The sequence below is a fragment of the Crotalus tigris genome, unplaced genomic scaffold (genome assembly GCF_016545835.1).
Source record: "Crotalus tigris isolate CLP2741 ecotype Arizona unplaced genomic scaffold, ASM1654583v1 scf7180000024386.1433019, whole genome shotgun sequence".
Classification (NCBI taxonomy): domain Eukaryota; kingdom Metazoa; phylum Chordata; class Lepidosauria; order Squamata; family Viperidae; genus Crotalus; species Crotalus tigris.
In genome coordinates, this window is record NW_024100556.1 from 1,199,747 (window position 1) to 1,222,905 (window position 23,159).

At 44.6% G+C, this 23,159-nt stretch overlaps 1 protein-coding gene across 1 annotated transcript in view; it reads right to left on the reverse strand.

Annotated features, from left to right (window-relative positions):
• LOC120301603 overlaps positions 1-15,680 on the reverse strand; it is a 106,029-nt gene extending 90,349 nt beyond the window's left edge. Inside the window, 7 exon segments of the mRNA XM_039329050.1 lie at positions 6,971-8,749; positions 10,296-10,422; positions 12,565-12,644; positions 12,791-12,908; positions 13,565-13,998; positions 14,092-14,148; positions 15,418-15,680. Coding sequence (XP_039184984.1) covers positions 6,971-8,749; positions 10,296-10,422; positions 12,565-12,644; positions 12,791-12,908; positions 13,565-13,954 — 2,494 coding nt within the window. The 5' untranslated portion in view covers positions 13,955-13,998; positions 14,092-14,148; positions 15,418-15,680.
• Between the last annotated feature and the right edge of the window lie 7,479 nt (positions 15,681-23,159).

Consider the following 23,159-nt stretch of genomic DNA (forward strand, 5'->3'; position numbering starts at 1 on the left):
CAAATGGTGCTCATTCACCTCAGGGAAAAAAGGAAGGACAATTTTAGCACCATCCTGGGACTTTCCAGAATTGTTAAAAACTTGAGCGGAGAACTTACTCAGAGAAGTCAGGTTTTTAGAATTCTCCCACATGACTTCTCCATGGAGAGCCCTTTGGGTGGAATCCAGCACAGCCCATTCGTCCTCTGAGAAATACACCGCCACCTCCTGGAAGGATATAGGAGCCTGAAAAAAGAAAATGTTCATCATTACTAGATAAGCTCCTGAAAAATTTTCACAATTTCACTTTGAAAGCCTGAAGCCTTTCCTGGGTAGTGTAAATCTTGTCAAGCCCTCAGAGTGTTGTTGTTACCAAAAGTAACCATCATTGATTTTAAAAAAGGAAATGGATTTTTAGCCAAATCAAAGTTACCAAAAGAAGCTATTATTTACAGTTTTTCATTGCCTTCGCATCTGAAATCAGGGAAAAGAGTTTTTCTCTCATTCCTAAGTCTTGTAAGTCCTGAGATAATTTTTGTTCCTCAACCATCACAGAGGAACTAAGGATTTCTGGCTTTGGTGCCGAGGAAGTGACAATGGGGGAAACAGCTTCTTGGGGAATCCTTCCTTTCTGGGGGATCAAATCAAAAGGTTTTTTCAGAGGTTTTTTTTTTAATTACAAAAAATCAGCAATAGACAAAAAGCCCTGGAATCTTGGACTGGGCTTTGTATTTCTCTTCAGTGGCTAGACAGAAACTATTATTTTATACAAGGAAAGATTTTAAATAAAAAAGTGAATTGTAAATGATAAACTAGTTCAGAAATTAATCTGGAATGTAGACTGGACTGGACTAGACAAGACTAGACTAGATTAGACTAGATTAGACTAGAATATAGACTAGACTAGACTAGACTAGACTAGACTAGACTAGACTAGAATCTGGAGGGGACTTTGGAGGTCTTCTAGTCCAGCCCCCACTCAAGCAGAAGAACCTATACCATTTCAGACAAATGGTTGTCCAATCTCTTCTTAAAAACTTCCAGTATTGAAGCATTCACAATTTCTGGAGACAAGTTGTTCCACTGATTAATTGTTCTAACTTTATAATATAAACTTCATAATATAACCGTTTTCTATTTTAACTTTTTCTACAAGCTTTTTTTCAACCCCATATTCCATAAAGTCCAAATTCACCATATCTGTATATATATCTGTTTATGGCCGGCTTTTATATTTCTGTTGGCTTAATCTCTCAATGGTCACTATTCATACAGTGAAATTGAGTCGCTTGAACATGAGATGGACAACGTATAAATTTAATCAATAAAATAAACTCCTTTTGTCAGAGTTCCATCTCCATTTTGTGGGGTTTTTTTTTTTTTTTTTTGGTGGTGGTAGTTTCTGTTTTCTATTTCTGTTTAGTCCAAGTCTCTAAACTTTCTCCATCTTTCGTACAGGTTTCTTCCTGGGTTTCTTCTCTGAGGGAAACTTTCCCCTCAGGCCAGTTCTGAGGGAAGCCAAAATAGCGCCTCTCTCTTCTCAGTTTCCTCAGCTGCTGCCTCCTTTCCTGAATTTAATTTAATTTAAATTTAAACTTCACTGTTTCTTTGGCTCTGTTCGTTCACGCATAGGTATCTTCAAGGATGAGGTTATAGAACTTTTCAAGCCTCCTCTGCCTGCCTGCCTAGTGCTGCTGTCTGATTGGCCACTGCTGCTTTATTGGCAGCTGGGTTGTCGTAAGGAGGGTAGCCTTCCTTAGGGAGAGCCTTTGATTCGGAGGCTTTTAAATCCTGAGGTAATTTTTGCTCCTCAACCATCACAGAGAGAAGAACTTCCAGCTGTTCAGCACCAAAGGGAGGAAGGGTCTTCCTGCTTCAAATCTCTCATGTGGGGACTTATATTTCTGAGGCAACAGGGTAGAGACCAGGAAACCCTGAGTTCTTATTCTGCCTTAGCCAAAAGAAAGGAAGGAAGGAAGGAAGGAAGGAAGGAAGGAAGGAAGAAAGAAAGAAAGAAAGAAAGAAAGAAAGAAAGAAAGAAAGAAAGAAAGAAAGAAAGAAAGAAAGAAAGAAAGACTAGAAGGACTAGGGGTGATTATTTTTGGAGAGAAAACTCACCCCATTTGTCCTGAGCAAATTAATATGCAGGAGGCCTCCCAAGTAGAAGTCTTACACTTATTGTTGCTTATCCTACCTGGGCTGAAGGCACAGTTGTTCTTTCTGCTCCATCTGGAAAAGAAGACCTTTTAACAAGGACCACCGAAGTCATATCAATCCCTAAGACAGAGACAAAGTGGGTGGAAGGAGACTTTTAAAAAATAGGGGTAATGATTTTTAGGTTGACAAGAGACACCAGTATATTACAGTCACAACTAAAACAGATCCTGTAAAACTGAAGATGGTATAACTTGGATAGCTTCAATATTACCTGGTGAGATCTCCTGAGTTTGATCTTTAGAATTCCCCTTGCAAAGCATCTTCTGGGAGGGATCTGATAGATCTACAGTTGCCTTGAGACCTTGTACATCTACCTTATTAGAACTTCTCTGCATATGAAGAACAGAGAGGAAGAAAGAAATAATTAAGGCAGAACAATGTGGATGTTTCTCACCTAGGGATGCATTTGGAGAAGTCAAAGAGAAATCTAACATAGAATTAAGGAGAAATTTCCTGACAGGACAATTAATCAATGGAATAGCTTGCCTCCAGAAGTTGTGGGTGCTCCATAACTAGAGATTTTTAAGAAGAAACTGGACAACCATTTGTCCAGAATGGTATAGGGTCTCCTGTTTGAACAGGAGGTTGGACTAGAAGATCTCTAAGGTCCTAACTCTGTTACACTGTTATTGTTTCTCTCACCTGCTTCTCTTTGTCCTCTGCCTGGCTCAGGAGGAAGCCTTCTGCCAGGGCCACTGCCTGGGAAGTGGTCTCTGCTCCACACTCCCATAACCAATTGGCCATCTCTGGGGGAAGAACAGCCAGGAACTGCTTCAGAACCAGCATGTCTAGCATCTGAGCTTTGGTGTTTATTTCTGGCTTTAGCCATTGAAAGCAAAGGCGGTGGAGATGGCTGCAAACTTCTCGGGGTCCCTTAAACATCTGGTAGAACTCCCCAAGATTTTGGTGATGGGCATCCCAAGGAAGGATATTTTCTACCAAGATCTTTTGCCTGATGCTCTGCCCCGATTCCTCCTGGCTCTCCACCTGAGCAAGATGAAGGACTTTTCTGGTTGGGTCTTCTGCCTCCATTTTCTCCTGGATCTCCAGAACTACTGGTACTGGAGAAACAGTATCTGTGGAAAAAGTTGAGAATTTCCTAATAGCCCCCTTTTGCGAGATAGAATAACAACTTTATTGTCACTTTGAATGTACAGTAATCGGCATACCTTAATATGAAATTTCGTTGCATACAGCTCTCAAAGGGTCACCATGTCCAATATACACTATATATATATGACATGAATAAATAAATAAATACAGAATTATGCATATACCCACATATATTTTATGACACAGAGAAACAATAGTCTAGTTTGGGTTATGTATACATGTGCATGGCGAGAAAAAGAAATCTTGCGAGTTTACCAGATGGATGGCATAGGGAACAAAGCTATTACAGAAACCGGTAGTACTGCTAGAAATACTTCAAAACCTCCTCCCAGAGGGGAGCAACAGAAACAGACCGTGAAGTGGGTGTGCGGGGTCTGTAACAATGCTTTGAGCTCTAAGCACGTAGTGCTTGTAAGCAGCATTCTGAATACCAGGAAGCGATGAAGAGATGATGGAACCTCTTCTTTCTTTTCTCCAACCACCCCAAAAAAGGCCTTCTTGGTCTGCCTTCTTAGCCCTCTGTAAGGCCTGGGTAGATGGGCCCCCAGCCTCAAGTCAAAGAAGGCTCTAATGTGGGGGGCCTCTTCCAGGAATGGAAACTTCTTCCGGCTACTCAAAGCCATAAAATTTCAATTCCCTAAAGCCAGGAAGATTCACCCACAGTGAAAAACTCTTGCAGCTCTCTTCAAGACCCTCTCCCAGAATTGCAACTGAAAGTTCTTTTCCTCACAAAGAATGAGACGGGGGGGGAGGGGGGAGTTTTTCCAAGGGAGGGGAGATGCTTTGCCTTGACACAATGCAGATCCCAAAGGCGTATTTCCAGACCAACCTCTAGGAAGATTTGGATTTGTTCTGCTTTGCTTTGCTCTTTCAGAGGAGATGCAACCCAGAATCATCCTTTCCCTCTTCCGGTGCTCCATTCCAGGAAAAAAAATTTGCAGCCTTCCTATTCATGAAGGAGGCTCCATCTATGGGTTAATGTGAGAAAGTATAGTACCCTAGAGAGGCAAGATTCTCTTCCTGCTCTCCAGTTTCAACTTCCCCTTTGTCCCCCTCCATCATCAGTCCAGCTTCTCTGCGCAGCAGCTCCTGAAAGCTTCCGTCTATTAAGGTGACCAACCGTCCTCCTTTAGGGAGGACAGTCCTCCTTTTGTAAGTTCTGTCCTCCCTCAAAAAGTGTCCTCCTACATGTCCTCCTTTTCGTTATTTAAAGACTAATCTGCAGGGCTTATTTTTTTCTCATAGAATGCTCAGAACGGCATTCCGGCACCTTTTTTTAATGTTTTTTTTTTCAACTTTTGCCTGAGTTGTGCTACTCCCACTACTGGCTTTCGAAAGCCAATAGGAATTGCTGCTGAGCATGGCAAAACACTCGGCTGGCAAACTTTGCACATGCAAGTTGTCTGTATTATTGTTGCAATGAATAAAATGTTTCTTTTATTTATGATATTTTTTTCTTCAATTTATTTGTGTCTTCCTTTTCATTGTAAAAAAGTTGGTCACCTTACTCTTTTAATAAAATGTTTTAGAACTGGTTGCAAACAAACTCGATTTTTATCCCTTGTCCTTGTGACTCCACATCTGTCTCACTTATCCAGCACCTCTTTGACTCCCCTTGAAAGTGCCTCTTGCACAATTCCTGCGCAGCCTGCTAGACACTGGATCCCTTGGAGAGCATAGGGAGGTAATCCAAGAAAATCTTTGTTAAATTTAAATGTACCGACAAAGAGTTAAAGGGAGACTAGTATAGCTATTTCAAGCTTTTTGGTTCTCATCAGCTAGCTAGCCATACCCTTCTAAGATTCAAAAAAGCTCGAAATATCTGTACCAATCTCTCTTTAATTCTTTGTCGGTAAATTTAAATGTAACACAGAAATAGTTGGTCGCAGAAGCAACGGCCTGTGAAGGCTCCTAGATTTGCATATAGTACCATAGGTACTGAAGAACTCTTGATTTGTTAATACTTTTTTTTTCTGGAGCACTCAGGAATAAGGCAAAAATCCATCTTGCAATCAACAAAACTCACCAAATTCAGCAATCACCAAATGAGTTGCTTATAGTTGGGGATTTCCTGGACGTTGTTCATACGAAGCTACCCAGAGTCACTTGATAGTGAGGTGGGTAGCACATAAACTGAATAAATAAAAATAAGTAAATAAAATAAATACTATCCTAATCCAACTCTGCTTCGCTCTTTTGACATCAACTAAGCTTGACCTTGGGGCTAAAGCCAAGCTGAGATTCGGCCTTTAAACGGAGTCTTCCATTCTCCTCATACAGTACCATGCTCTGCTTCATTTGTATAAGAACATAACCACCAAGGTTGCTTAAGGCAGTCGGAGGGTGTTGCTCCTTGTGCAAAGCCCAATGCCCGGTTGGTGGCGGGTTAACAGTGGATCTCTTCTCCCCAATAGTCTAAGAACAAAACCAACCCAAACCCATCCATATCCACCTTGTCTGAGATGGTATAGGTTCTTCTGCTTAATCAGGGGGCTGGACTAGAAGACCACCTAGGTCCCTTCCAGCTCTATTCTATTCTACATCAAGGTACAAAGACCAAGTCACCCATGGAGTCAGAGTCTTCCATGGGGACATCCAGTAGGATCCCTCCAAGCTACCAACTTACGGTTCGAAAAATCTTTTGCATTGACCATTGACACCCCAGCTCTCTAATTCCTGCAACCTTTCTTCATATTTTTTTTTGTCTCTAGGCCATTAATCATCTTAATTGCTCATAACCTCATCCATATGGAGGTTATGCCTTTGAGCCTGGCAAAGTGGAAGCTTCTCTCCAAGATTAGTTTCCATCCATTGTTTCTTCTCCTGCCTTCTGGTGCTTTGGAAAATAAGTTGACCCCCTCTTCTTTGTGGCAGCCCCTTAAATACTGGGATGCTGCTATCATGTCTCCCCTACTCCTTTTCTCTAGGCTGACCCAATTCCTGCAATCATTCTTCATATATTTTTGTCTCCAGACCTTTAATCATGCTATTTCATTTATTTATTTCATTTTATCTCCACAATGAGTTCTAATTCGTTCCTGTAAGGATCCTTTATGAGGAAAATAAGATTCACAAACATTCATCAAGTGACACATTTCTAATTTCACCCATAAGAACTTTTTCTATACAGGTAATCCTCAACTTACAACAGTTCATTTAGTGACCATTCAGTTACAATGACACTGAAAAAAGTGACTTATGACCATTATGGAATTCCCATGGTCATACGGTCAAAATCCAGATGCTTGGCAATTGACTCATATTTATGACGGTTGCAGCATCCCGGGATCATGTGATCATCTTTTGCGACCTTCTGACAAGCAAAGTCAATGGGGAAACTAAATTCACTTAATAAGCATGTTACTAAATTAACAACTGCAGTGATTCACTTAACAAATGTGGCAAGAAAGGTCGTAAAATGGAGCAAAATTCATTTCACAAATGTCTCCCTAAGCAACAGAAATGTTGGGTTCTGTTGTGGTTGTAACTAGAGGACTATCTGTATTCCATTTACAGTATATAGAATACATATTGTGAATATGCTTACATGTTATGAGCTCACTACTCATCCTAAAACTCTTATATCCATCAATTACCCTTCTTGTGCAATCATTTTATGCAAAGCAAGTCATGACTCTGAAACTCTGTCATTGCTTCACACATTTATATTATTTCTCTCCTGTATGGAGCTTTTTATGGGAAATTAGGTTACCACTCTTGCTGAAGCTCTTTCCACACTCCAAACATTTATGTGGTTGCTCCACAGTATGAAGCCTTTTATGGGAAGTAAGACTACTGCAATGACTGAACTCTTTGCCACACTCTGTACATTTATAGGGTCGTTCTCCTGTGTGGATCCTTTTATGGGAAGTAAGATTACTGCTTTTGCTGAAGCTCTTTCCACACTCCGAACATTTATATGGTTTTTCCCCCATGTGGAGCCTGTTATGGAAAACAAGGCTGCTGCTCTGTTTGAAACTCTTTCCGCATTCCATGCATTTGTATGGTTCCTCTCCAGTGTGGATCCTTTTATGGTAAGTAAGAGAATTGCTCTGGCTGAAGCTTTTGCCACATTCCGTACATTTATATGGTTTCTCTCCTGTATGGATCCTTTTATGGGAAGTAAGTTTACTGCTCTGTTTGAAACACTTCCCGCATTCAGTGCATTGATAGGGTTGCTCTCCAGTGTGGACTGTTTTATGTAAAGCAAGAGAACTGTTGTGGCTGAAGCTCTTTCCGCACTCCATGCATTTATATGGTTTCTCTCCTGTATGAATTATTTTATGTGAAGTAAGCTGAGCTCTCCATTTGAAACTCTTTCCACACTCCAAACATTTATATGGTTCCTCTCCTGTGTGGAGTCTTTTATGGGAAGTGAGATCACTAATCTGCTTAAAACTTTTTCCACAATCCATACATTTATAAGGTTTTTCCCCTGAATGGATTTTTCTGTGGCAAATAAGGATACCGGTACGCTTGAAGCTCTTTCCACAATCCATGCATTTATAAGGTTTTTCCCCTGAATGGATTTTTCTGTGGGAAATAAGGGTACCAGTATGGTTGAAGCTCTTTCCACAATCCATGCATTTATATGGTTTCTCTCCTGTGTGAAGTCTTTTATGCAAAGTAAATTCACCTCTCCATTTGAAGCACTCTCCACATGCCATGCATTTGTACAATCTCTCTTCTGTATGAAACATTTTATGTGAAGTAAGCTGACCTCTCCATTTGAAACTCTTTCCACACTCCAAGCATTTATATGGTTCCTCTCCTGTGTGAAGTCTTTTATGGGAAGTAAGAGAACCGCTCTGCCTGAAGTTTTTGCCACATTCCATACATTTATATGGTTTTTCCCCTGAATGGATCCTTCGGTGTGAAGTGAGGTTACCACTGTTCTTAAAGCTCTTTCCGCACTCGGTGCACTGATATACTTTATCTTCTGTGTGAAGCTTCTTATGGGCTGTCAGTTGACCAATCTGTTTGAAACTCTTTTCACACTTGGTACACTTATGTGGTCTTTCTCCTGTATGGATCAATTTATGGGAAATCAGATAACTGGGATCACTGAACTCTTTTCCACACTGAATATCCTTATAGGTTTTTTCTCCAGTGTGAATTTCTTGACATAAAGTAGGAGGGAAATTTTGATTGAAAAATGTTTCATCTTTTGTCTGTTCATTTTGGTTGTGTCTGGTCTCAGTTTCAAACTGATTATATAAATCTAACCTATCCTTAGTCTTATGCAGTAGACAGTTCCCAGTTCTATTTTCTGTGTGATCATCTTGTGTTAACACCTCAGGGACGTCAACATACTTAAAGAGGTTTTCTTTGTGTATTTTTGTTTGCCAGTGAAATATCTCTTTTGTCATTTCATGCTTAATAGTTTCTGATGTCACCATCTGTGGGTCTGGATAATTGTCATTTTCTGACTTATTTCCAGCTAAGGAGAAAGGAAGAAAGTGAGACCGAGTGAGAGAAATATACTATATTAGACCTTTAACATGATACCTGGGCATGCACCGAGGATCAACTCTCATTACCTAATGAGTTAGTTCTAATGCGAATGAATTGGCTTCTCCAAGATTACCTCTCTCTCTGTATATTTTATTGAAACTTTAATTACACTTTTTCTTACATTCCTGTCAGAATTCATTTCTTTGAGAGTGTTTTCCACTGTGTTAATAAGATTCAGATTATTACTTTTCCTTCTTAGGAAACAAAGATTAAAATTAAATAACAAGAAACATCTGCCAGCTACTCTGTCTTATTCTTTATTTAGATGTTCTCAACTCAAGACCTCCTAGGGGTGGGAAAGAATTCCTGCATTACAACTTTTCCAGCCAACTGCAAAGCAAAAAATGAACATCCATTCTCAAATTAAAAGCTGCCCTCCACACTTCTGGCCAGGTAGCATTATGAAATGGCAGCTAACCAATCTCCAGTTCAGAAAGACAACCTCCTTCTAGGGATGCAATATCCTCATGTCCCTCCCTGAAGGAAATGATTCTATGTTTTGAGAAGGACTCCAAAAGAGCTGATTTTTCTGTAGAGGTGGTGCCACAACAAACTTCTCTACCTTTGGCCAAGCTCCAGGAATGTGTGGGTATATAACTGACAGAAAGCAGACAACCGTCATCAGACATGAGATGAACTTTTATCATTTTGGTGACAAAACTGACATCTGAAAAGAGGATTCTTATAAAATGTAGGGAGACCTAGGGTTTAGGAGTTCCTTTTCTTTTTATTATCAAGGTCTAGGACAGTGGTTCTCAACCTTTCTAATGCCGCGACCCCATAATACAGTTCCCCATGTTGTGGTGACCCCCAACCACTTATACATCAGCGGGTGCCAGGGGCGTGGCCAACGAAAAGGGGAAAAAAATGGCGGACAGCCTTGTTTGGCGACCCCCGTGAAATGGTCGTTCGACCCCAAATGGGGTCCTGACCCACAGGTTGAGAACCACTGGTCTAGGACCTATAAAAATAAACTTGGGGGACCACATGCAGTTCTGAGTCCACAAGCAGCCCTCCCTTTTTTAGTCAATGGATCGGTCTAATCACAATGACATTGTCACAAATGAAAAACTCATCCAAGAGATCCTCAAATGCAGAACATGAAATGGTTTTAGCAGGGATTTGCTATTTATTTACCCTTCTTGGATCTGCAGAAGAACAGATCTTTTTCCCTCCAGAAGGTAGGCTCTAGTTTGGCTGCTTCATGGAAGAAACAGATAAGACTGTTACTTCTAAGTATGAAATATCTTTTTCGGCTCTTTGAATTCAGAGCAGAACCAGACCAAATAAAAGCAAGCAAATTCCAGGTACATTTCTGGGAAGAGGGCAAGGGAACTTTTTATAATTTGGGTCTTGGCAATACTGTCAGTCGGTCAAATGGTGCTCATTCACCTCAGGGAAAAAAGGAAGGACAATTTTAGCACCATTCTGGGACTTTCCAGAATTTTTAAAAACTTGAGCGGAGAACTTACTCAGAGAAGTCAGGTTTTTAGAATTCTCCCACATGACTTCTCCATGGAGAGCCCTTTGGGTGGAATCCAGCACAGCCCATTCGTCCTCTGAGAAATACACCGCCACCTCCTGGAAGGATATAGGAGCCTGAAAAAAGAAAATATTCATCATTATTAGATAAGTTCCTGAAAATTTTTCACAAATTCACTTTCAAAGCCTGAAGCCTTTCCTGGGTAGTATAAATCTTGTCAAGCCCTCAGAGTGTTGTTCATGCCAAAAGTCACCATCATTGATTAAAGAAAAGGAAATGGATTTTTAGCTAAATCAAGGTTATCAAAAGAAGCTATTATCCACAGTTTTTCACTTTCGTATCTGAAATCATGGATCATTCCATGGATCCTTGGGGGATCCTTCCTTTCTGAGAAATCAAATAAAAAGGCTTTTTCACAGGTTTGTTTTTTTTTTAATCACCAAAACCAGAAATAGACCCAAAGCCCTGGAAACGTGGACTGGGCTTTGTATTTCTCTTCAGTGGCCAGAGGGAAACTATTATTTTATACAAGGAAATTTTTCAAATGAAAAAGTGAATTGTAAACTAATTCAGAAATTAATCTTAGAATAAAATAGAATAACAGAGTTGGAAGCCTCTTTGGAGGTTTTCTAGTCCAACCCCCTGCTCAGATAGGAAACCTATGCATTTCAGACAAATGGTTGTCCATTCTCTTCTTAAAAACTTCCACTGCTGGAGCATGCACAACATAGGAGGCAAGTTGTTCCAATGATTTAATTGTTCTAATTTTATAATATAATTTTTATAATATAACCATTTTCTATTTTAACTGCTTTCTACAAGCCCTTTTTCAACCCCATATTCTTTAAAGTCCAAATTCACCATATCTGTATATATGAAGGCAGGATAAGAAGTTACAGATAGAAATTAATGAAGGAGAGAAGCAACCTAGAACTAAGGAGAAACTTCCTGACAGTAGAACAATTAACCAGTGGAACAACCTGCCTCCAGAAGCGGTGAATGCTCCAACACTGGAAGTGTTTAAGAGACTGGATAGCCATTTGTCTGAAATGGTATAGGATTTCCTGCCTGAGCAGGGGGTTGGACTAGATGACCTCCAAGATCCCTTCCAACTATTATTATTATAGTTGTTGTTGTTATTGTTATTATTATATGTTTATGGCCGGCTTTTAAATTTCTGTTGGCTTAATCTTTCTCTACCTCAGTGGTCATTAAACTGAGTCACTTGAACATGAGATGGGCAACATATAAATTTAATAAATAAAATCAACTCCTTTTGCCAGAGTTTCATCTGTTATTTTGTGTGTGGGGGGTGTTGTTGTTTCTGTTTTCTATTTTTGTTCAGTCCAAGTCTCTAAACTTTCTCCATCTTTTGTACAGGTTTCTTCCCGGGTTTCTTCTCTGAGGGAAACTTTTCCCTCAGGCCGGTACTGAGGGAAGCCAAAAAAAGCGCCTCATTCTCCTCAGCTGTTGCCTCCTTTCCTGAATTGAATTTAAATTTCACTTTCTTTCGCCATAGGCGTCGTCAAGGGTGAGGTAACAGAACCTCTCAGGCAACCATCTTCCCCCCCATGCATGCCTGCCTAGTGGTGCCGTCTGATTGGTCGCTGCTGCTTGATTGGCAGTTGGGTCGTCGTGACGAAGGCAGCCTAAGAAGGGGCTGGGGCGTGGCCAGCAGGAGCTTATTCCGTTCGCCCTTCAGAGCGTCTCAATGGCGATCGCGTCTACCTCGCAGTTATTTTAAATTTAGGGTGACGTTGTAGGATTACTTTCAGGCCAGAGGCCTCAATCTTTAGCCAAAGGAAGCGAAAGCCAAGATTTAACCCTTTTTTAGAATTAATTTTGAGATTATTCATGGCTTTGGCGCTGTAATGGGCGAAATAAGCGAGCTCCCTCAGGGGGAACCTTTGATTCCGAGGCTTTTAAATCCTGAGGTAATTTTTGCTCCTCAGCCATCACAGAGAGAAGAACTCCAGCTGTTCAGCGCCAAAGGCAGGAAGGGTCTGCCTGGTGCAGATTTCTCACGTGAGGACTTTTATTTCTGAGGCAACAGGATACAGACCAGGAGACCCAGAGTTCTAATTCTGCCTTAGCCAAAAAACAACCCATCCCCCCTAAAAAACACTAGAAGGACTAGGGGTGATTATTTTTGGAGAGGAAACTCACCACATCTCCAAGGCCACTGCTATGTCCTGAGCAAATTAATATGTAGGAGGCCTCCCAAGTAGAAGTCTTACACTTATTGTTGCTTATCCTACCTGGGCTGAAGGCACAGTTGTTCTCTCTGCTCCATCTAGAAAAGAAGACCTTTTAACGACCACCGAAGTCATATCAATCCCTATGACAGAGACAAAATGGATGGAAGGAGACTTTTAAAAAGTAGGGGTAATGATTTTTAGGTTGGCAAGAGATACCAGTATATTACAGTCACAACTAAAACAGATCCTGTAAAACTGAAGATGACTCAGATAGCTTCAATATTACCTGGTGAGATCTCCTGAGTTTGATCTTTAGAGTTCCCCTTGCAAAGGATCTTTTGGGAGTGATCTGATAGATCCACAGTTGCCTTGAGACCTTGTACATCTACCTTATTAGAACTTCTCTGCATATGAAGAACAGATAGGAAGAAAGAATTAAGGCAGAACAATGTGGATGCTTCCCACCTAGGGATGCATTTGGAGAAGTCAAGGAGAAATCTAACCTAGAATTAAGGAGAAATTTCCTGACAGAACAATTAATAAAGGGAACAGCTTGCCTCCAGAAGTTATGGGTGCTCCATAACTAGAGGTTTGTCCAGAATGGTATAGGATCTCCTGTTTGAACAGGAGGTTGGACTAGAATAGTGATGACGAACCTTTTAGAGACCAAGTGCCTAAAACCCGGCCCACCTGAACCCCACCCACTCCCATTCCATCCCCCACCACTGCTCCCATGGCGTGCTGCAGTCTCCAGGCAGCCACGCCCTCTGCCCACGCCCCACAGCATCAACCATGTGATGGGGCACAAGGGCTGAGTCTTGTGCCCGCTGCCCAGTCCTTGGTAGTGCTGCTATGCGTGGGCCATGCTTGGGGGCAACTCCTCTGGGGGGGGGCTGCTGGTGAGAGAGCTGCAGGGGGAGCTGGGGCTGGGGCGATGCTGCACGTGCCCACAGAGAGGGCTCTGAGTGCCGCCTCTGGCATGTGTGCCATAGGTTTGCTACCACTGGACTAAAAGATCTCTAAGGTCCTAACTCTGTTACACTGTTACTGTTTCTCTCACCTGCTTCTCTTTGTCCTCTGCCTGGCTCAGGAGGAAGCCTTCTGCCAGGGCCACTGCCTGGGAAGTGGTCTCTGCTCCACACTCCCATAACCAATTGGCCATCTCTGGGGGAAGAACAGTCAGGAACTGCTTCAGAACCAGCATGTCTAGCATCTGAGCTTTGGTGTTTATTTCTGGCTTTAGCCATTGAAAGCAAAGGCAGTGGAGATGGCTGCAAACTTCTCGGGGTCCCTTAAACATCTGGTAGAACTCCCTGAGATTTTGGTGATGGGCATCCCAAGGAAGGATATGTTCTATTAAGATCTTCTGCCTGGTCCTCTGCCCTGATTCCTCCTGGCTCTCCACCTGAGCAAGATGAAGGACTTTTCTAGTTGGCTCTTCTGCCTCCATTTTCTCCTGGATCTCCAGAACTATTGATATTGGAGAAACAGCATCTGTGGAAAAAGTTTAGAAGTCCCTAATGCCCCCCTTTTGCGAGATAGAATAACAACTTTATTGTCACTTTGAATGTACAGTAATCGGCATACCTTAATATGAAATTTTGTTGCATACAGCTCTTAAAGTGTCACCACTTCCAATATACACTACATAAATATACAAAAAAGAAAGAGAAAGAAAAAGAAAGAAAGAAAGAAAGAAAGAAAAAGAAAGAAAGAAAGAAAGAAAAAGAAAGAAAGAAAGAAAAAAATACAGAATTATGCATATACCCATATATAGTACATGACACAGAGAAACAATAGTCTAGTTTGGGTTATGTATACATGTGCATGGCAAGAAAAAGAAATCTTGCAAGTATATCAACGTGGATGGCATAGGCCAGGGAACAAAGCTATTACAGAATCGGGTAATCCTGCTAGAAATATTTTGAAACCTCTCCCAGAGGGGAGCACCAGAGCTCTAAGCATAAGCAACATCCTGAATAGCAGGAAGTGATAAATAATAATAATAGTAGTAAAGTTGGAAGGGACCTTGGAGGTCATCTAGTCCAACCCCCTGCTCAGGCAGGAAACCCTACACCATTTCGGACAAATGGCTGTCCAGTCTCTTCTTAAAAACTTCCAGTGTTGGAGCATTTACTGCTTCTGGAGGCAGGCTGTTCCACTGATTAATTGTTCTCACTGTCAGGAAGTTTCTCCGTAGTTCTAGGTTGCTTCTCTCCTTGATTAGTTTCCACCCGTTGCTTCTTGTCCTGCCTTCAGGTGCTTTGGAAAATAGCTTGATTCCCTCTTCTTTATGGCAGCCCCTGAGATATTGGAATACTGCTATCGTGTCCCCCCTTGTCCTTCTCTTCGTTAAACTAGACATACCCAATTCTAGCAACCGTTCCTTATATGTTTTAGCCTCCAGTCCCCTAATCATCTTTGTTGCTCTTCTCTGTACTCTTTCTAGAGTCTCAACATCTTTTTTACATCGTGGTGACCAAAACTGGATGAAGAGATGATGGAAACCTTTATTCCCTCCCCCCAAAAAGCCTTCTTGAGCTGCCTCCTTCTTAACACCCCCCCCCCTGTAAGGCCTGGGTAGATGGACTCCCAGCCTTAAGTCAAAGAGGGGTCTAATTGGTGGGGGCTCTCTTCCAGGAATGGAAAGTTCTTCCGGCTACTCGGAGCCATAACATTTTAATTCCCTAAAGCCAGGAAGATTCACCCACAGTGAAAAACTCCTGCAGCTGCAAGCTCCTCCTCCCTTCAAGACCCCCAATTATGGAAGGGGGAGCACCTCTCCTCTCCCCTCCCAGCATTGCAACACAAGGTTCTTCCTCACAAGGAATGAGATGGGGGAGTTTTTCCAAGGGAGGGGAGATGCTTTGCGTTGACACAATGCAGATACCAAAGGTGTATTTCCAGACCAACCTCTAGGAAGATTTGGATTTGTTCTGCTTTGCTTTGCTTTGCTCTTTCAGAGGAGATGCAACCTAGAATCATCCTTTCCCTCTTCCGGTGCTCCATTCCAGGAAAAAAAATTTGCAGCCTTCCTATTCATGAAGGAGGCTCCATCTATGGGTTAAAGTGAGAAAGTATAGTACCCTAGAGAGGCAAGACTCTCTTCCTGCCCTCCAGTTTCAACTTCCCTTTTCTCCCCCTCCATCATCAGTCTACCTTCTCTGGGCAGCAGGCAATGAAAGCTTCCGTCTTTTAATAAAATGTTTTAGAACTGGTGCGAACATACTCTATTTTTATCCCTTGTCCTTGTGACTCCATATCTGTCTCACTTACGCAGCACCTCTTTGACTCCCCTTGGAGGTGTCTCTTGCACAATTCCTGCGTAGCCTGCTAGACACTGGATTCCTTGGAGAGCATAGGGAGATAATCCAAGAAAATCTTTTCTTGCAGATATTAGGTACTGAAGAACTCTGATTTGTTCATACTTTATTTTTTTCTTCTGGAGCACTCGGGAGTAAGGCAAAAATCCATCTTGCAGTCAACAAAACTCACCAAGTTCAGCAATCACAAAATGAGTTGCTTATAGCTGTGGATTTCCTGGATGTTGTTCATACGAAGCCACACAGAATCACTTGATAGTGAGGTGGGTGGCATATAAACGTAATAAATAAAAAGTAAAACAAATAAATACTACCCCACTTCAATTCTGTTCACTCTTTTGACATCAACTAAGCTTGCCTTGGGTCTAAAGCCAAGCTGAGATTAGGCCTGTAAATGGAGTCTTCCATTCTCATATAGTACCATGCTCTGCTTCATTTGTTTAAGAACACAACACCAAGGTTGTTTAAGGCAGGCTGAGGATTTAGTTTCTTGTGCAATGCCCAATGCCTGGTTGGTGACGGGATAACAATGGATCTCTTATCCCCAAAAGTCTGGGAACAAAGCCAAACCAAGCCCATCCAGATCCACTTCAAGGTACACAGGCCAAGTGACCCATGGAGTCAGAATCTTCTACTGGGACTTCCAGTAGGACCCCTCCAAACGACCAACTTATGGTCCCAGAAACCTTTTGCATTGACCATTGGCATCCTCAGCTCTCTAAAGACCACAAGGAATTTCCACATTGCCAGGCTCAAGGCCATAATCTCTCTATGGATGATGTTATGTCCCGAGCCTTTGCAAACGGCTCGGGCGTTTGCAGGCAGTCCCGGGCAGGTGCAAAGCTGCCCGGGACCAGACAGGCTGTCGCCAGCGCCGTGCGCATGCGCGGGTGCTGGCGCGGGAAAAGTAACCCATTTACCCGGGAGTTGCCTATATAAGAGGCTGTGAGGCGTTTGGGCTGAGCTGAAGCCATCTTCCTGTAAGCTGAACGCTGAATAAAAGAACCTGAGAACTCCAGCTGCTTCTCGTGTCTGTTTTCCCGCCAAGGACGTAACACTGGCGACGAAGGTGGGATGCCTTGCACTACCTGGAAAGGAAGAAGTGTAAGCTTACCCAAGGAGTCCTGAGCGGCGGAAGAGGAACGGCGTCGACTCGGCAGCTACCCGCCAATCCGGTGCGCATTCGGGGGTAGGCTGGCTGATAGACCTGTCTCCTGAAGATCCGAAGATGGCGAAAATCGGAAGGCTTTCGGAATTCGACGTCTCACATCCAGAGCGGTGGGAGTCCTACGTATCAAGAATGGAGAACTACTTCAAGGCAAACCAAGTGAGGGAAGATAGCTTGAAGGCCGCCACCCTGCTTTGCGTTTGCGGCCAAGACGCCTTCGAAATCGCAGAAAATCTTGTAGCACCTGTTCCAGTAGAGTCTGTAAGCTACTCAGACCTGAAGAAGCTGCTGAAAGAGCACTTCCACCCCAAGGTGTCCGTTATCTCATGGCGCCACACCTTCGAGCAGAGGGATCAACGGTCCGGTGAAACAGCCAAGGAATACATCGCCGCGCTACGGAAGGCCGCCAAGCCCTGCGAGTTCAAGGCCCTCGAGGAACGACTGAGGGACCGATTCGTGTGCGGGCTAAGGCATCGAGAGCTACAACAGAGACTTTTTGCCAAGGAAGAATTATCCTTCCAAGACGCCTTAAGGGAAGTCACCGCAGAAGAAGCAGCAAGCGGCGCCATCAAAAACATGCGGCCGATCAGAAACAGTGCAGAGGGTGCGTCCGTGCACCAGGAAGACGTACGACGAAACTCCGAGGAGGATCCGGACGAGGAAGTCGACCGTCTACACCCCGCGAAGGAAGAGAACCAGAAGGGAAGCTCTTCGGCTCTGCTCAAGTGCATCGGCTGTGTAGGTCGCCACAGGAGAACCGACTGCAAGTTCCGCTCCGCTACCTGCCGGGCATGCGGCAAACAAGGGCATATTGCAGTCTGTGTGTCTGAGCGAACGAAAGGCACAACCCAAGAAGACGCTGAAAGGTACCAGATTCCCCAGCCAGATAGGGTAGGGTTTGCGCTTCGCGAAGAAGCATTGCTGTAGAACAGGCACACACAGCCATGAAGAAAAGCGTCACTCCGTGAAGCTACAGGGTTTCCATTATCTATGGAACTAGAACAGGGTCTGCCCTGTCCATCATTTCATGCATCATTTAGGAAGAATTTGTTCGCAGTAGTGGGTCTAGGCCAAGTTAAGGCCTTCTGATATTGTATTAACAGATTTTCAGAACTCAAGAGTGTGTGTTAAGGGGGAGGCCACCCTTAACGTGCAATACAAGAGTTTTGAAGGTCCACTAGACTTATTAGTAGTAGGGGGTGAACGAACGAGTCTCAGAGGACTCGATTGGTTTGAGGCCCTGGGGATACACGTCACAGGACTCAACAGCTTACAAACACTCGACCTACAGGAAGTCTGCAAAGAATTTGCAGATGTTTTCAGCCCCCAGCTGGGCACATTCAAAGGACCACCTGTGTCCTTAAGCTAGACCCCACTGTCACTCCCATTAGGATTAAAGCAAGAAGCAAGAAGGGTCCCTTTTGCTTTAAAAAGTAAGATTGACACTGAACTAGACAAACTAATCCAACAGGGAATCCTAGAACCTGTTGATTCCAGCCCGTGGGAGACCCCCATTGTCACGCCTCTAAAGGCAAATGGGGACATTCGCATTTGTGCTGATTACAAATGCACACTCAATAAGGCATTGCAGCAACATGCCTATCCTGTTCCTGTGGTCAGTCACATCCTGGCCTCTCTCAAGGGGGGGCGTGTTTTTGCAAAGCTTGACCTAGCTCAAGCATATCAACAGCTGCCTGTTGATGATGATGCTGCCATAGCTCAGACCATTGTGACCCACAGGGGAGCCTTTAAAGTAAAAAGGCTACAGTTTGGAGTAAATGTCGCTCCTGGGATTTTCCAAAGCGTAATGGAAAACACACTACGAGGTATACCAGGGGTCTGCCCCTACTTTGACGATGTCTTGATTGCAGGAGACTCCACACACATTCTAGCTGAAAGACTTAGGGCTGTCCTGTTAAGATTCAGGGAATCAGGCCTCAAGCTCAGAAAAGACAAATGCAAGATCGGGGTGCCTTCTACTGAATTTCTGGGATTCAAAATTGATGCTGCTGGGATTCATCCTGCTGAATCCAAACTAACTGCTATTTTACAAGCACCCAGGCCAAAGTCTAAGGCCGAACTTCAGGCCTTCCTAGGCCTCCTGAATTTCTACAATTCTTTTCTTCCACATAAAGCTAGTGTAGCTGAGCCTCTTCACAGGCTACTAGACAAACAAGCTGTGTGGCTGTGGTCACAAGCACATGAGGCTTGCTTTAAAGAAGTCAAGGCCTTGCTCACTTCTAACAGTGTTCTTGCACATTTCAACGAGTCTCTTCCTGTGTGCATCGCTTGTGATGCATCCCCCTACGGGGTTGGAGCTGTCCTGAGTCACCTCAGGTCTGATGGAACTCAGGTTCCTATTGCATACTACTCCAGAACACTGTCTTCTGCCGAGCGCAACTACGCTCAGATAGACAGGGAGGCTCTGGCTGTTGTTGCTGGAATTAAAAAATTCCACGATTTTCTATATGGCAGGCATTTCACGGTCTTCACTGACCATAAGCCTCTGCTGGGACTGTTTACCACACGTAAGCAGACTCCCCACATCATTTCCCCTAGAATGCTTAGGTGGTCTATTTTCTTGTCTGCATATGATTTTTCATTACTCCACAAGCCTGGGAAAGAAATGGGCCATGCTGATGGCCTCAGTAGGTTGCCTCTGCCAGTAGTAGAAGCTGACCCCGCGCCAGCTGTCAACATTCTATCAATCCAAGCCTTGCCCGAGCTCCCTCTTAGTGCCAGGGATGTTACCGCTGAAACGGGTACAGATCACACACTTTCACGTGTCCGCTCCTGGGTCCTGTCCGGGTGGCCTGAGCACTGCCCTAGTCCTGAGTTTCAGAGTTTCTGGTCCAAAAGGAACGAACTGTCCCTTTCTCAGGGTTGTCTGCTTTGGGGAAACAGAGTTGTCATTCCCACCTCAATGAGGACTAGGGTCTTAGAATCCCTCCACGAGGGTCATCCTGGCATTGTTCGTATGAAGGCTCTTGCACGAAGCCACTTGTGGTGGCCTGCTTTAGATAAAGATATTGAGGCTAAGGTACACGCATGCCACCTCTGCCAACGATCTCGCCCAGAGATGCCCCAAGCTCCTGTGCATAGATGGGAGGAAACACAGTCCCCATGGTCTAGGGTGCACATTGACTACGCTGGGCCCTTTCAGGGCCAGTTCTTCTTGGTCCTTGTTGACAGCCATTCAAAATGGCTTGAGGTTGTGCCTGTCTCATCCACCACCACTGCAAAGACTATTCAGGTACTGAGGGGGATTTTTGCTGCACACGGGCTGCCAGATGTCATCGTGTCCGACAACGGCCCTCAATTCACCTCCTCCGAATTCCAAGCTTTCTTACAGGCAAACCTGATTCGTCATGCCACGTCTGCGCCTTTTCACCCGTCCACCAACGGTATGGCTGAACGCATGGTGCGCATCGCAAAGGACGCCTTGAAGAGACTCACCTACGGGGACTGGCATCACAGGTTGGCTGACTTTCTCCTTTCTTATCGCACCACACCGTCCACTTCTACAGGGAGAAGTCCAGCTGAACTTCGTTGGGGGCGCCAACTTACTACTAGACTTGACCGGTTGCATCCGGACAGACTGCCTTCATCTACCTCACATCCTAGGGCACCTAGACGACTACTTGTGGGTGCCCCGGTTTGGGCTCGCAATTACGGGCCTGGTCATACATGGGTCCCCGCTTCTGTGTCCAGGATCACAGGTCCTCTCTCCTACGAGGTTGCCCTGGACAACGGTCGTGTCCTACGTCGGCACATCGACCAACTTCGCTCTAGGCGAGACTTTTCTGCTGAGACTCCTGGGTCTTTTCCAGGGGGGGAGGGGGACCCTTTGGAGCAAAGGGAAGGGCAAGAGTTACTGCCCATCTCCACTGAGGGAGCCACAAACGGCCCATCCCAGGGTTCCGCGAGAGCTCCGAACAAGAATTCCATGAGCTTACCTAACTACCAGGCATCCACGCCTACTCCAGCCAGGGAGTCACCCCGGGGGCATACTCACGTTCCACACACGTCACACAGCACTCCAGTCACGGAGGATACCCGGGGGCATCCCAACAAATCATTCCCCGCAAGAGAGCTGGCACACAATCCCCAAAGTTGGCCTGACCTTACCCCAAATCCTACAGGGGGTCAAACATACACAGAGCTAGTCGAGGAACCAAGTCCCGACTACAACAACCCTAGCACAAATCAGGGAACACCTGAGTTTTGGGAAAGTACAGAAACCCACACGAGCCCGAGCACAGAATGGGGTTCAGGGAATGGACAGCCTCCTGACAGGTCTTGGACTGACCTAGGAGGTTCTACAGAGACGCCCAGCAGTGGCTATCACTTCAAGGGGCCTGAGGGTCTACAGCTAGGTAGGTCAACCAGGTCACAAAGCAACAGAAGCCCTGGCCTGACGAGCCCGGTGGGCAAGCAAGCAGGCCAGGCATCGGGGCACAGTCCTTGGAAGACACCAGGGCACAATAGAGAGAACAGGCTCACGCCTCCCTCCAGTCAGGGGACTTATGCCAGTAACCCAGAGCTAAGAAGGTCACAGAGAGCAAAGAAATCTCCTAAGTACCTAGAAGACTACATAACATTGCTGGCAAGGCAAAAGCCAGTAAACAGTGGGAGCACTGGGGAGCAAAATGTCATATAAAATAAATGTTGTATGTTGGTAGTAGTTTTAGCCCGGGGGAAAGGGGTGTTATGTCCCGAGCCTTGCAAACGGCTCGGGCGTTTGCAGGCAGTCCCGGGCAGGTGCAAAGCTGCCCGGGACCAGACAGGCTGTCGCCAGCGCCGTGCGCATGCGCGGGTGCTGGCGCGGGAAAAGTAACCCATTTACCCGGGAGTTGCCTATATAAGAGGCTGCGAGGCGTTTGGGCGAGGCTGAAGCCATCTTCCTGTAAGCTGAACGCTGAATAAAAGAAACTGAGAACTCCAGCTGCTTCTCGTGTCTGTTTTCCCGCCAAGGACGTAACAGAGGAGGTTAAGGCAACTAAGATGATTAACGGCCTGGAGACAAAAACATATGAAGAACGTTACAGGAATTGGGTATGGCCAGTCTCTTGAAAAGAAGGACTGGGGGCTGGGGAGAGACATGATAGCAGTATTTCATTATTTGAGAAGCTGCCACAAAGAAGAGGGGGTCAACTTATTTTTCAAAGCACACCAGAAGGCAAGACAAGAAACAATGGATGGAAACTGACCAAAAAGAGACGCAACCTGGAATTAAGGAGAAACTTCCTAACAATGAGGACAAAAAACCAGTGGAACAGCTTGCCTTCAGACGTTGTAGATGCTTCAACACTGGAGGTTTTTAAAGAAGAGACTGGACATTCACCTGGTATAGTCTCCTGCTTGAGCAGGGGACTGGACTAGAAGACCTCCAAGGTCCCTTCCAGCTTTATTCTGATTGAAGACCTGCAAGGTCCCTTCCAAGTGTGTTATTCTCTTATTCAGTTACATCTAGAATAAAACCAGCTCTAATCTATGAAATGCAATGGACAATGCCATTTGTAGACTAGCCATACCAAATTCCTGCAATTGTTCTTCACGTTTTTATCTCCAGGCTTTTAATCATGCTATTTTATTTATTTTTTTTGTCCTGTTTATGCAGTGTATATTGGAAGTGGTTACCCTTTGAGAACTGTATGCAACGAAATCTCATTTTAATTTATTATTCTATTCTATTCCATTCCATTCCATTCCTTCTTGCTCTTTCTTGCACTTTTTCCAAAGTCATTTTTCTGGAAGTACGTGCGTGCGTAACGTGATTGTTGCACCGCTGATGATGCCACTCAAAAGTCCATCCCAGCTATTTGGGGATGGCGGGAGGGGCCGGCGGCAATACGTTATTTCCTTTGCTTTTGCAATAATTTTCCTCCCCCGCCGCCCGCCCGCCCGCAGTTCATTTTGCGTTCCCAGCCGCCAGCCTGCCGGACGCTGCCGTTGGCCGCCGCCAGGAGGCGCTCCCGGCGCGCCGGGCGATTGCCGCTTCAGCAGCCCCGCTGCGCCTGCGCGGAACGATTTCCTCATGTGTTGCCACCCTTGAGCGTTGCAGACCGGCTGGGTGGGGCGTGCCTTTCTAGGAAGCGGCGCTCTATGTCCCCTTCCCCCCCGCCCAATGGCGATTGAAGAGCGGCTGCGCGGGGGAGCTCGTG